This window comes from Peromyscus leucopus, chromosome 20 (assembly GCF_004664715.2).
Source record: "Peromyscus leucopus breed LL Stock chromosome 20, UCI_PerLeu_2.1, whole genome shotgun sequence".
Lineage (NCBI taxonomy): Eukaryota > Metazoa > Chordata > Mammalia > Rodentia > Cricetidae > Peromyscus > Peromyscus leucopus.
The window spans coordinates 2,984,142-2,998,318 of NC_051080.1; the positions used below are offsets into that span (position 1 = coordinate 2,984,142).

At 47.5% G+C, this 14,177-nt stretch overlaps 1 protein-coding gene across 8 annotated transcripts in view; it reads right to left on the minus strand.

The window, feature by feature from the left end:
- Nucleotides 1–14,177, minus strand: part of Scn8a (sodium voltage-gated channel alpha subunit 8) — a 184,150-nt gene that overhangs the window by 92,338 nt on the left and 77,635 nt on the right. For 5 of the 8 annotated variants that reach the window (XM_037197355.1, XM_028874539.2, XM_028874541.2 and 2 more), the window contains exons 3-6: nt 9,562–9,680; nt 7,709–7,798; nt 7,110–7,238; nt 4,852–4,943 (exon numbers count right to left, since the gene is read on the minus strand). In XM_037197355.1, coding sequence (XP_037053250.1) covers nt 4,852–4,943; nt 7,110–7,238; nt 7,709–7,798; nt 9,562–9,680 — 430 coding nt within the window. Of the gene's footprint in view, nt 1–4,851; nt 4,944–5,094; nt 5,187–7,109; nt 7,239–7,708; nt 7,799–9,561; nt 9,681–14,177 lie in introns of all 8 variants that reach the window. The other 3 variants (XM_028874542.2, XM_028874540.2, XM_028874538.2) reach the window with 1 other exon arrangement.

Genomic DNA, 14,177 nt, shown 5'->3' on the forward strand with positions numbered 1-14,177 from the left:
ATCGCAGGCCTTCTTCCCAGGGGGCTGGTAACAGAAGCACCACACCGCAGAGACACCAGTGTGATTTGTAGGGATGTGCCGTCAGTGCATCTCCTACATTCCAGTTCCAAGGCTCACGGCAAAGCTATCCAATTACCACCAGCACTGGTCAGGAGAGACAAGGGACCCCTGCCGATGGGGAATGGCACTGTTCTGGCTGAGGAGAGACAAGGGACTCCTGCTTCTGCTATCGGCTCACACCACCACACGCCAGAACAAGCCAGACACTCGCTGAAAACCGTTATCCGCAGCAGAGCAGAACGCGCCTTCCAGTGACTCCTACACAGCAGAGTGTGACAGAAGCCACGTGGGGGCAGATTGGACAGGGAGAACTCCCGAGGGAGACGAACATTAGCACGCGTCTGTGCGTGCCTGAACACAAGTTCACACGTTCACTACAGACCTTGCAAAGGCCATGGGCCCCAGGAATGAAGGCCAGCTACCTGAGAGGGGGCTGGGTATTTTAGGAATTTTGAGAAGCAGGGGATCTGGAGCTGCAGGCTTCTGCTTCGCTCTCCCTCCAAAGGCACCTTTGATCTTCCTGTCACCTTACATAATACGCCCGAATCTCTTGAACAAACGAACAAAGCCAGCTAATGTGCTGTGTCCGGAGAAATCAGCCATGCACGTTGGGATCGAGTCTGTGGCTGTGATGGTCCAAATAAAGTTAATTCATATTCCCCTGTTTGTCGCACAGGTTGAGAAATGTAAGTGGTTTGAAGCAATGTGAGCTAATTTCCCACAAGATTAATACTGGACTTGCTCTGGGCAGCAGTCCGAAGCGGCTCTCAGCCTGAGGCAGGGAGAATTCCCAGTTCTGCCAGGCTGGCTGGTCCCGAGGGTGAAGCAGGTCTTGTCCACTTTCCTCCTGCAAACGCCAGCTCTCTTAGTCCTTTTCCACTTAGGACCACACTACATTTTGGAGATTTTCTTCCCCTCAATATGCAATATAGAAGAAAGAGAAGCACAAAAGCAGCAAGATTTGAAACTTTAATTTTTAAAAAGGAACAACCAGCTGAGTGTGGTGGTGCACACCTTTCATCCCAGCACTCGGGAGACAGAGGCAGGTGGATCTCTGAATTCGAGGCCAGCCTGGGCTACAGAGTGAGTTCCAGGACAGCCAGAGCGACATGGGGAAACCCTGCCAAACAAACAAAAAGCAAAACAACAACAACAAAACAAAACCAAAAACCCCACGTAATAAATAAATAGAAAGAAAGAAAGAAGCCATCAGTGAGCATTACAGTCTTAAAGTGTCTCTTCTAACCTGTCACTAAGCAGGAGACCAGCCATACTTACAATGTATACATGTAAAGAAAACGCTCTGTGAGCACTAGGCTGCTTCCTGCCTCATCTTACCGGGCAGGAATAAGCAGGAATGAAAGTAGAAATTGAAAGTCCAAGAGAAAAGTAATGAAGAGTCAACTCCGGAGAGAACAGGGATGGTATTAGGTCAGCCCTGGGGAGCGGCAGCTGCAGGGAGTCAGTCCTTCACAGGACGGAAGTGAGAGGGAGCCCCCAGCTGCCCCTCTCCCAGGGAAGCAGGAGAACTCCTGAGATGTGAGTTCTGGACTGAGGCATCTGTCCTACATCCTGTGTTGGGGCAGGGGCGGGGGGAACACCTCTGACGGAGTCTTTCAGATGTTCACCTTCTGCCGAGGCTCCCGATGAATCAAACGTGAAAACAGAGATCTGAGACACGAGCTTCCTGGCAGAAAGACTCAATGTCAAGTTGAACTCAACACCTCTGGCCCAGAGACAAAGGCTCTTTCAGCACAGAGTGTATGTGTACGGTTTCTCCAAAAATGGTAACTTTGAAACAAAAAGAAGCCACAAGTGGCCTGTATCGGAGTCTTGACCCATCAAATATGAAGGCTCAGGGCTGGGCAGTGGTGGCACGCACCTTTACTCCCAGCACTCGGGAGACAGAGGCAGGCGGATCTCTGTGAGTTCGAGGTCAGCCTGGTCTATGGAGTGAGTTCCAGGACAGCCAGGACTACACAGGGAAATCCTGTCTTGCAAAACAAAACAAAACAAAACAAAACAAACAAACAAAGGCTCAGTATGTTGAGTTTGGTCTTTTGTGTCATGAAGATTCTATGGTCTTTCTTCCTTCCTTCCTTCCTTCCTTCCTTCCTTCCTTCCTTCCTTCCTTCCTTCCTTCCTTTTCTTTCTTTCTTTCTCTTTTTAGATTGGGTCTCTCTGTGTAACAGCCCTAGATGGCCTTGAACTCAGAGATCTGCCTGTCTCAAAGGTGTCACCATCATCACCCAGGAACATTTCTTACACAAAAGGCTAATGTGAACTAAAACTCCTTATCATGTAGTCCAGAGTCCTGGCTGACCCGACATATTTAAAATGGCTACCAAAATGCAAAAGGAGCACTGGCCTGGGCAATGATCACGAAGGAGCTAAGACTTAGAGACCACTCTGAAAGCTATAGACACCACGCCATTCCCACGCTTACCCTCCAAGACGACTGACCTTGATTGTCAACTTGTCAAGATTTTGAATCACCTAGGGGACAACCATCTAACCACACCTGTGAGGGTGTCCAGGCAGGTTTTACTGAGGTGGCTGTGGACCTGGTGTGACCAGTGGCCTCCTGACAGACTGTATTCCTCTACGCTGTGAGACAAAATGATCCTTCCTTCTTAAGTTGCTTTCATCAGATATTTTGTCCCGGTGACAGAAAAGTCAACAACACATCCATGCTTCCTTTCTGTAGTTTGGGCAGCCTGGGGAAAAGTCTAAGCTCTAAACTGAGACAGGAGAAGGTGGAGAGCAAAATCCTTCTCAAGTTGTATGCATGGTTGTAGCTCTGACTGAGGACCACTGTGTCCCAGCTCAACAAGCTGGAATAAAAGTAACTTTGACTTTTAAGCAAGAGATAGACCCTGATGCAATGACGCACACAAAGTGACCCGCCTTGGAAGGGAACATGGACAACCTGCAGGTAGGAACAGGACAACAGCCCTCCAGGGAATGAGAGACAAGCTCAGAACTCCACACAGGCCCACTAGCTGCCTCTCTGACTCACACCAAACGGTAAGACTGGAGAGCAAAGGGCTGGAACCCAAAGCCAGACAATGTCTAAATCTTGACACAAACCTTTTGCTGTGTTTTTTTTTTTTTTTTTTTTTTTTTAATGGTAAATGCTTCTAGTACAATCTTTATGCAGCACTTCTGTGGACCATACACTGTGTTATAGACACTACATATTTACACACACACACACACACACATAAAACTAGGGAGTATAAGTAACCTGATAAGAATTGCTTTGCAGAAACTACCTCCTCCAAAGCAGCAGAGACAAAAACAGCCGTGACGAGCCAGGCTGGAGATAGACAGCATCTGCTGCCCCAGTTAGTGAACAGAACACAGCTTTCCACTGAACTCTGGGAGAGAAGTTTTGAGATCACAGGAACATAAAGAGACAGATGCCTTGCAGTGTGCTGGGGGAGATGAACGGGGAACATGGGATCGTGTTTAAAGGGGCCAGAGGAGGAAAGAGACCAAAGGAAAAATGAAAGTAAAGATCTGGCATCCCAGCTGCCTCAGAACCAGGCCTGCCTAAGGGGAGACTCCTGGTAAACCACACCCCAATCTACCCTCTTCACAACTCTGTCTTTGTGTTCGCCGCCGAGGTCACTGACACGATGTTACATAGAGGGCAGAAGAACGATTTCTGAAATCAGCCCCAGGGGATGGACCACAGATCAGAATATGGTGCTCAGCACCAGTTTCCAGGTCACCTGGTGGAAAGCCTGAACTCAGGGAGTGTCCCTTCGCACCGCTGACCACAACTAAAGTCCTTCCCCTCTGCTGGGTTACTGCCCGTCTTAGCCTTAAACACGTCTTTCCTTCTAGATTTCAAGTCTGGTTCTTAGAAAGGTTATTGTCCAGCTGCAATGATTTAAACTATGGAATCTTAACCTGAGTGCATGGATGGGTAGCGGGATGTGGGGGTGCCTGAAATTTCATCTGAGTCTCAAAGGGACCAAAAACCTTCATGAAGTTTAGAACCACTGGACTAGGTCAACCAGGCGAAAGCAAAAGGCAAATATTTTCAAGAGATTGTCCTGCAACTAATTTTCAAGCCACTCTCTAGTTTCCTTTTGTCCCTCAAGTGTCTCAGCTTTTGCTGATATTGTACCTTTGACTTCACGACGGCGCCTGTATGTGCTTTTGCTGTGGTTTACAGTTGAGCGTGATCTCTGAGTCTACTCACAGTAGATGTCTGCTGGGTCTCCCTCTACTGAACATGACAGTTGTCGAATATGACAGACAGCGACTCACTAACTCCAAGACTTTTTATCTTAACTAATCGGAAGTGACTAGTTAACTGGTTAGGTCGCTTCTTGATTAAATGGTTACATTAGTGCGGTACCAGTAAAAGTACAAGTCTTTGAATAACATGCAATTGGCAAACCATGCTACAGGAACTCTGGAATCACAAGCAATGGGATGGGAGTGGATGTGAAAGTCACTGTAATTCCATGAGGCCACGATTCAGATGATTCATATACAAAGACACAGCTTTCCTCACATACTGTGCGGCACAGCGGGTTTGTAAGCGGGCGCTGTTTTCAAAAGCAGGGATGGGATGAGGGCTGCATGCCTGGCAAGCATGCTCAGAGAAGCCTGCCTGAGGACCGAAGGGTCATTCCAGAGAACAGTTCTTCGGGGAAGCATGCAGAGCGCAAGGCCGTATCAAATGTGCCGATACCAGTTTCAAATGTGGCGGACGAAATGAATGGAGGAAAATAGGAGTGTGGCAAAACCAGCCTGGTGCACGCATTTGCTCACCTGGAATTACAGAGATAGTTTTCAAAGCTCGGAGAACCCTGAATGTTCTCAGCGCTGAGACATTGCCCAGGTCCACAAACTCTGTCACATATCTGTAGTAAGGGAGGTCACACAGACACAAATGACAAACACAGACACCACACAAATACCAAAGGAAAAGAGACACAACCACAACAAAACAAAAAGCACAATACGTCACATCAGGGCCCTAACCACACCTGACACCAACCCCGGCCATCTTACCTGGGATTACCGAAATAGTTTTCAAAGCCCTCAGTACCCTGAAAGTGCGCAGAGCTGAAACATTGCCTAGGTTTATAAACTCGGTTATATACCTGCAGAATCAAACCAAAGTTAACTTGTAACGGGACCACTGGGGGAGGGTTTGAGAACAGGGCAAGTGAGGGTCTTATGTATAAATTACAGTTTTATTTTCTGTCCCTGAAAAAGCAAAATTTCAAAATATAAACATTTAAGGAACACATCTTTTTTGGTTTGGGTTTTTTTTTTTTTTTTTTTTTTTTTTTTTTTTTTTTTTTTTTTTTTTTTTTTTCCAAGACAGGGTTTCTCTGTGTACTTTTGGTGCCTGTCCTGGAACTCACTCTATAGACCAGGCTGGCCTCGAACTCACAGAGATCTGCCTGCCTCAGCCTCCCAAGTGCTGGGATTAAAGGTGTGCGCCACCACAGCCCGGAAAGGAACACATCTTTTTTTAAAAAAAAAAAAAAATGGGCAAGAAGAATTGAGAAGTATATTCTAAAGAACTGACAGATTAGAACTCTCTGAGGTCTGCTCTCTCAGACCAGTGTGGGATGCACAGATTTCAGTGACTTTACTATTGGCCCATTTACCTTTTTTTTTTTTTTTTTCCCCAGCAAAGGGAAAAGGCCATGAGGGATCAAAAACTTATGTTCCCAGTTCTGTGAACAAAACAGTCTGTTTCACAAGAAACAGACAACCTTTTGTAGCAGGAGCCTCACAAAAACAAACCCCCTGTTGACAATGGACAAGATGCCTGCATGGCGGGGTGGGGGACTTCTCCAGGAGCTTATGTCTACGTTTGCAGTCATGTCTACAGACGAAGGTTCATCCTGTGACAGATAAAAGTAGGGCTCAAGAAAAAAATCCAGCTCATGAGGTGAGTTATGTGCCCATTTTATCACCAGCTCTGTCCGAGCTAGGACACAGGTTTGAAGTGCACACCAGTGTATATTTTATAACGCTAGAGAGTAGAGATCGTCTCCATAGAACGAGAGTCAGGTCTGTTTTCAGCTATTCCATGCACACCACTCAACCACAGTTCACCGTGGACCTCCTGATACTCAGCCCCCCACACACGAAAATGTTTTCTTCCTTTCACATATCTTCATACACACAACCTATATCCCACTCCAAGTCTCCCTTTAAACGACAATGCACTTTCTTAACACAAAAATAAAAAAATTAGAGCCTGTCTAACTCTTCTCTCCTCAGCTAAGTTTCTCAAACAGAAACTTTTCATAGCTGAAACAATACCAACTGCCAGATGCAGCGAGCATACCTGTGGAGAACCACCACGTCTCTAGTGGGAGTTGGGAGCTCTGGTTAGTAACTTTTCTGAATGTGCTAGTCTAGACATGTTGGCTTACGTTTGAGTCAAAAACCTCAAATGCGTTTTCAGCCAAAAGTTTACACCCGAAACATTCTATGCCTTCAAAGAGGCCCTCTAAGTGATGGATGTGAGGAGCTTGGTCAGTGCCATAAAGGGGCATAAACTATGAGGGCAGAGCCACGAGGAGCCACTGCCTGCTGGCCTCCCAGCTGTGAAGCATCCCTTCACCTTCTCCCACACAAACGTGGGTCTGAAAACTAAGAAGGGCTTGCAAGCAAGAACCACAGTCAAAAACCCATGGCCAGACACAGTTACCCAAGGACTCCCCATTCTGCAGCCAGGTATGTCACACCAGCCTGTAATCCCGGCCCTCAGAGGAGAGGCAGGAAGCCCAGGAGCTCAAGACAGCCTAGGCTGTAAGGGGAATTCAGGGATGGCTTGTGCTACATGAGACTATATCTCAAAAGAGAAAAACACAAAAGAATTCTCCATTCTATGAGCTCACAGACTCACATTTACTTGCACCACCATGCAAGGCCATTCAAGACACACACACACACACACACACACACACACACACACACACACACACACACACGCACATGCACGCGCACACACACTCACACGCAGTCATATCCATAAAGCAGTGACATGGACAGGAACTCACGCCATCATGATGACGCTGAAGTCCAGCCAGTTCCACGGGTCTCGGAGGAAGGTGAAGCCGTCTATGCAGAAACCTCTTGCAATGATTTTCACTAGTGACTCAAATGTGTAAATCCCTGTGAATGTGTACCTGTCAAAGACACGGACAGCTGGGTCAGTCCTGGCAGAAACGTCAGCGAACCTCTTTGAGGTGACACCTGCCCGGGGTGTCGTCCCACCCAGACACCACACAAAGGCCCACGGCAGTGCCAGGGATAGAGAACCCTGGCTGGCGCTGACTGACATGCCCACAGCACCCGACTGGTGCTCCACCCAGATCAGGATCACTCTGGAACAGGCAAGGAGACCCCAGAGCCACGCTGGCCTTGGAGGACGCAGGACGGCAAAGCCCCTGCTAGAGAGGAAGGGCAGTCCCTCCCAGAGCTGACTGGCTTCCTAGAGTTCATTCCTAAGTCTATTTGCTGAATTCTACGTTCTCTTCGGTGCCCCCGCCCCCACCCCCGATACCCTGCAGTAATGATTTCTTCTTCTCCGTGGATAAATTGTGGAATAGCACAACAAAAATCTTTTAACCAAACAAGCAAATAAAAAGCCACTTACTCCACATTCTTGGACCATTCGGGAGGGTTACTAAAGGTCATGAATACACAGTTGGTCAGGATAGTGCACATGATGATCATGCTGAACACTGTAGGAAGGAGTTAAGGGGCCATACAAAACCCGGCCTGGCCTCTACTTTTTCTTTTTTAAACCAGAAAGCAAACCCACTTTATACCAGGTCTCATGGGATCTAAAGCAACAGGCTGTCTGTCGGGAGGCAGACCCAGGAGGAGGAAAAGGCGAAGGGACAGGGGAACTGGCCACTGTCACCACAGGAGCCCTGGACAGCCTGCCTGGCCGGGAGGTGAGGCTGACGCCATTCTCCTGCCTGTGGGCCATCACTGACTGCCCACCCCTTTCCGATAAACCTGCCACTCCCCACGTCAGCTATGGAGCAATCCTCCATATACCTAAAACTTTGTGAACAGGACCCGGAAGTGGCCAAAGACCCCAAGGCCATCAGAGAAAGTCAATCTACACTTTTCCCCCCAAGATGCATGTATTGCTAATTATCCTGGTAATTAGTTACTTGAAAATCTACATGTAATTGATGATCACTTTCCTCTAATCCCAAGGGACTGAATATCTTACAGGCAACAGTCCAATCAACTGTGCATTGATGCATCCTACCTGAAAACCAGTGTGGTGTGTTGGATACAGACTTCTGAGGCACCTGAGCCCCAACAGTTCTGAGACTTGGGTAATAGTGAGAGTCAGTTTGATCATAGTGAAGGTGCCCTTGCCATCCAGGACCTTCCCTAGCCCTGTCTGCTCTTGTCTACTGAGAGAAATTAAATAGTTTAACACCAGCAGGAGTTACTCCAACCGCATCAGGCCAGAGTGCATTCACCGTGAACTCACTCTCTCCTACTAATGCTATTTCTATCTTTATCTTATCAGTGGAGTTTAGAAGACAATGCTTCTTCTAGCTGGACTTTCTTTTTCTCTACAACTGGAGTACCTTTGGGGGTGGGGAAAAATCACATCCTTTAGGGACAGGAGAGAAAGACACATTCTAGCTCTGATCCTGAAAGGGACAAAGTCTACTGTAAATTACCTACTTCTTATAAACCTCACAGCTTCACAGCTGTGGCACCATCTATTCCAGAACCAAGGTCCAAGCGGCAGACACTTCTGACCTGACCCACTCAGCTGCTCCTGGGCTTTCCTCGGCCTCCCAGGAGGATACAGCACTCTTCGGTGCATGTGACGAAGTGCCGTGAAATGAAGTGCCAATCGTGCACGTTTAGTCACTGGGCCAAGATGCTGAACCCATCAGATCATCTGTCACGTGTCCTGTGTTCTAGAGTAATAGGATGTAAAGGGTGGCACTTTCCCACTTAAGGGGAAAGCGAATCCCAGAAAAGGTACCTATTTATCCACAACCTGTATCTAAACCTCTGTGCCAACGAGTTGATTTCATCTGAGAAATACCAGGTACTTTGTACTCTCCTTGCTCAAGAAAAAAAAAAACAAAATTCTAAAGCATTCATTCAGCTATTTGTAATTCAAGATGTGGTTTTCAAAAAAAAAAATCCTTGTATCCGATATTAATACATTAACAAGCTGAATTAATAATGCAATGAAATTGCTAAAAAGCCAAGACTTCAGTAAAAGGGTAACATCTTAATTAGCCCCTCATAATGATATTAACAAAACTCTAGACTCCAGTAATATCTTTTAAAAAAGAGTCTGCAGAAGCTGAGCTTGGGATGTGGCAGGACTTGGTTCCTAAGCCTGGCTGGGGTGGGCAGTGGCCAGCTACAATCCTGGTGAACAATACACAAGACAGTCAGCACACTCTCAATTTGTGCAAGATCTGCACCACTCACTCCCAGTGCAGAAAAGGATATGAATGTATCAAAATTTTAATAGCTATTCTTCTTATCAGGTTAAAAGGACTTAAAATGTACAAGGCAGGCGTGGCACTAAATCTGAAGAGAGTTTTCCCTCTGTTTAATACTACAAAGGTCTGTGGAGAAAGAAAAAGAGAAATCATTAAAATTTGAGTATTAGTCACCACACAAAACATTTTTCTAGGTAAGAAATAAACTCACTTAAAGGTACCTAGAACTTTGCTCTTGTTTGGTTTTTAAGGCAAAACAGCGTCTGTTCGCTCCCCTCCCCGGCAGCACCCAGCCCTCAGGCTGTATACAAATCTCGGCCACAGTACCAGCAGGTTCACATCTGGAGACCTCTGCACACTGTCTGCCAAGTCCAGACCGTGGATTAGAGTTCATTCGCTCAGGACTCATTTCTCAAGGAGTGATGACTAAGTACCAACTCTGCGTCAGTCAGTGTTGTAGGGGTTTAAACGTTACTGGTGAACGAGGCAGCCCTCGTCTGAGGAGTTTGTGTTCCCACCAGGAAGACAATCAGCATGAACACTCTGCTCTGCTAACCCTGACACAGAGAAGGCAGGAATGTTAGAGCAGGGGAGGAATCGATGTGGAGGAAGTGGTCAGAGTCATCCTGTCAGGAGAAGGAGCTGGGCAAAGCAGAAGGAAGTGAGGAGGGTGAACACTTCATTCAGGGTTTACTCACCGGTCCTCTGTCCGGCCTCTAAGAGCGTCCAACACCAGCCTTGCCCAAACCATTCACTTGTGTTTCCCAGCATCAATCTTCCTATCAAGCCAAACTACCCCATGTCCTTGGAACAGGCTATAGCAACGTGTAACTTGGGGCTCTGCTCACCCTGTGCCAAGCATTGTGCTGAGCCGGGGGCGGGGGGGGGGTGTACACAAAATTGAACAGAACTATACTTATCGGAGAACATATGTGAATTTACAATCACGATGGCGTGGTAAGTATGAAGTTCACCACAAAAATATGAGGGACAGCAGGACAGAGGATCCCCACACACCCTAGACTGCCTGTGGGTAATAAAAAAGGAAAGTGAGCCAGGATGTGTTCACAAAGGAGAACAGGACCCGGAAGAGACTGATAAAGACGGGAGGGATGGACAGAGGGAGCAGCGAGGCAGGTAAAGTTGCATATAACTGTATTGTCTTCAGGGTGCTGACAAGTAATTCTGTGTCCACAGAAGACAGAAGAGGGCAGAGCGGTCAGCAGCGCTGGGGACAGATGCAGAGCCTACCAAACAGGGAGTCCCTGTGGAGGTTAGGCCAGCGCAAATACAGACAGCAAGGAGCCAAATTTAAGTCACTTTCAAGTAGTTTTTTAAAATTGTTTTTATTTAGAATGATATATGCCTAGAATTTAAAAACATATGATTAAGTTCCATTCTATTACCCAATGGTAATCTTTACTGCCAGTTTTTAAAATATCCTTCCAGAATTTTTCTTTATAAGCATTAGCATACAGATCTATCCTTAAACAGTCTTTTCCCCAAGTGAGACTGTACTATAAATACTCTTCTGCACCAAGCATTAAAAAATGAACCCCACAAAGAAAAGCCCAGGGACCAGATGGCTTCACTAATGAATTCTACCAAATGTTTAAAGAATTAGCACAAACTCTTCCAAAAAAATCAGAAGAGAGAGAATAATTCCCAACTCATTCTGTGAGGTTACTCTATACAGAATCGGGCAATGACGTCACAGGAAGAGAGAACTCTATAGACTCATAGGATTTAGTAATATGGACACAAAAGGCTTCACCAAAAATACTAGCAACCAAATCTAGCAGCCCATGGAGGCTTGAGTATCTGACCACATGAATACAGCCCAGACAGCTCACCGAAGAGAACAAGCACTGGGACAGTCTGGTAACATCAGGGATGCACACGGTGACCTCAACAGAGGCAGAAATGCCCCAGCAGAATCTAACATCCTCTCACAACAAAGACACTGACAAGAATTTAACACGCACCATCTGGGACCCCCAGCCAGCATCTCCCTGTCTCCTTCCTCTCCCCTTTCCTCTACTTCTCTCCTTAAAACTCAGTCTGAACCTCTTGGAGGCAGGGGCCAAGCTCAGGCTTCCCTCTGCAGTTCCGAAAGATACAGTGCTCCGTCCACACACTCCCAACGAACGGGTGCTGGCATGTGACTTCTCAAGTTCTTTCTTCTTCTTATCTTCTAGTTTATATTCTCTTCATCTGCCAGAGTCACCATAGCCTCTCCCACCAGAAGAGCAATTTTGGCACGCAGCTCTGTCCATTCAGAAGTGCCCACCTGTCCCATCCCATGGCTGACACATCACTACGCTAACCCTCTTCCCATGCCAGGACGTACAGGCTCTGCTGGGATCCCCAGAAAAAGCCCAATTCTAAAAGCAAGTGGAACCAGAAGATCTGGGGTTAGCTTAAAACAGGTCAAGGGCAGAGATCTGGTTCTTCCATTTCTTGGCCTCCCAAAGAAATAAATGGGCCACACCATTCCCTCTTCCTGAAGTCCTTGTACCCCTCTGTGTTTCTATAGCAACGCTCTCTGTGAAATGCCAGGCCTTTCAAACAGGCTCCTCATTCAGCTTCATAACGTCCCCATAAAGTATGGGTAAAGCAGGAATTCTCCGCCTGTGTGCAGCTTACAAAAGCTCAGGAGAAGGACACCACCCATAAAGGCCACGTGGCAAGGAGCAGTGCATTATGCCAGGCCCAGGGCCTCTTCACAGTTTCTGCTGTGCAGGACTGGGTGGTAATTCCATGACTACAAGGCAGAATGAGGTTGACATGGGGGATGGATTCACTGGTAAACGAGAAAATTGAGCTCCTGGGTATACCATATAAAGTAGCTAAGAATAATGGGGGGGAAAAACCCACTGGTCCATGCACCAGGACCTAAAGCTCACCTTTTCTTTTCCTTTTCTGTTTTTTTTTTTTCCTAAAGCCTTTACTAAATTGCCCACCCACCTTAAGTGACAAGTAATAAGACTTTAAAAAGAAAAGAAAAACCCAAAAACCTTACTCTCTTTACTCCTTATTGTCTGTCTCCTGGGTTGGTCACATGGGAGATGTTTCCTATTGTATACAGAAAGTACTCAATAAATGCTGTCTGTGTGTCAATGAACAGTCTATTATCTGAGGCGAGAGAAGAGGGGAAAAAAAGACATTGAGAAGATGGAGTCCTTACATGTTAGTTGAAAAACTAGCCAGTGTTCTAGCGATGAACCAGAAAACTGAGGGTTACCCCACCATGTATGAAGTCTTTTCTCTACTTGGAAAATAAGAGTCATCTTGGGTACACCCAACTCCTGAAACAGATGCACATCCTCTACACTTTCATTGGCGAGTTGTTCTATAATTTGCTCTATCATTAAAATAATTAGATTTACTGATAATTTGCACGGAGTGTTTCTTAAACACGCCTTCTGGATAAAGCAGGAGGGCGTCCGGACCAACGCAGCTAAAGCTCAGGAATTTCCCAGTGAACACTGGTGCTGCAGGCTCCTCTGTGCATGCATGGGTGGGAAGCACTGTGGGCTGCGGCCTCTCAACAGCTGCCCGCCACTGAGGTGCAGAGAAACCACGGGCAACAAGCAAACAAACAGAAGAGGATGTCTCCTGCAGAACCTGTGGATACACGGACCTCGTACAGGTTTCACAAGCCGTACTTAGCCAGGGGGCCACACAAGCCAGATGGCAGCCCTGATCTGGCCAATGAAGACCAGACTGGCTGCACTGGAATTATCTGAGAACTTTTTTTAAAACAGAGCTTGCTAACTCCCCCCTCCAGAGGTGGCTGAATGAGTCTTCACAAGAGTCCAGAGAACCTGTCCCACCAGGGAGCAAGCAGATCATGTCTCAGCTCACGTCCTGAAACATCTGGGGCCGTCTTCCGCTTCCCTCCCTAGCTGTGTGGTCAGATGAGCCACGGCTTCTCCCAGGATTCACTTTCCACATTTAGAAAGTGGACAAGAAGCCTGTTGGTTGGACGTGGCCAGTCCTTTCTAGCCTTGTTATCGATGATGCTACAGTTTAGACATTTCACAAGACACCCATGATGAAGTACAAAAAGCGGCAAGCCACACTTCCGAGGAGGAAACCCACTACCCCTATTGACCGATGCGGCCGCTGGCAGAACTCTGGGGAGGTATTTCACCCTCTCACGTTAGTCTCTCCAGACCAGGGGTGAGTGGCAGGGGCAGCCTCTGGTGGCAGAGCGCGACACACCGGCTGGCCTGCACTACCTCCCGACTTTTACACTCCGCTCTTCAGAGTGCAGCGGGGATGGGAGGGGTGCGGAACGGCACCGTGGTTTGGGTGGGAGACACTCCTTGCAGACTGAAGGCCTGGTCCCCGGTGCCAGCGGTGATCAGAGGTGTGGCTTTTAGGACGAGACTGGATCGTAAGGGCTCTGACCCAGTGCCTGGGTGAATCGAATCCACTGTTACAGCTATAACCCCACAGCCCTGCTGGGGGTGGTGGGAACTGGGAAGCAGGGCAGAGCTGGAGTGGACCGATGAGAGGGGACGCCCTGGACAGGTCTAACTGTTCCTGGCCCCATCCCGCCGCTCCTCGGTGCTGTGAGGTGAGCAGCCTTCCTCCCCTGCCCCCTCTCTCAGGACG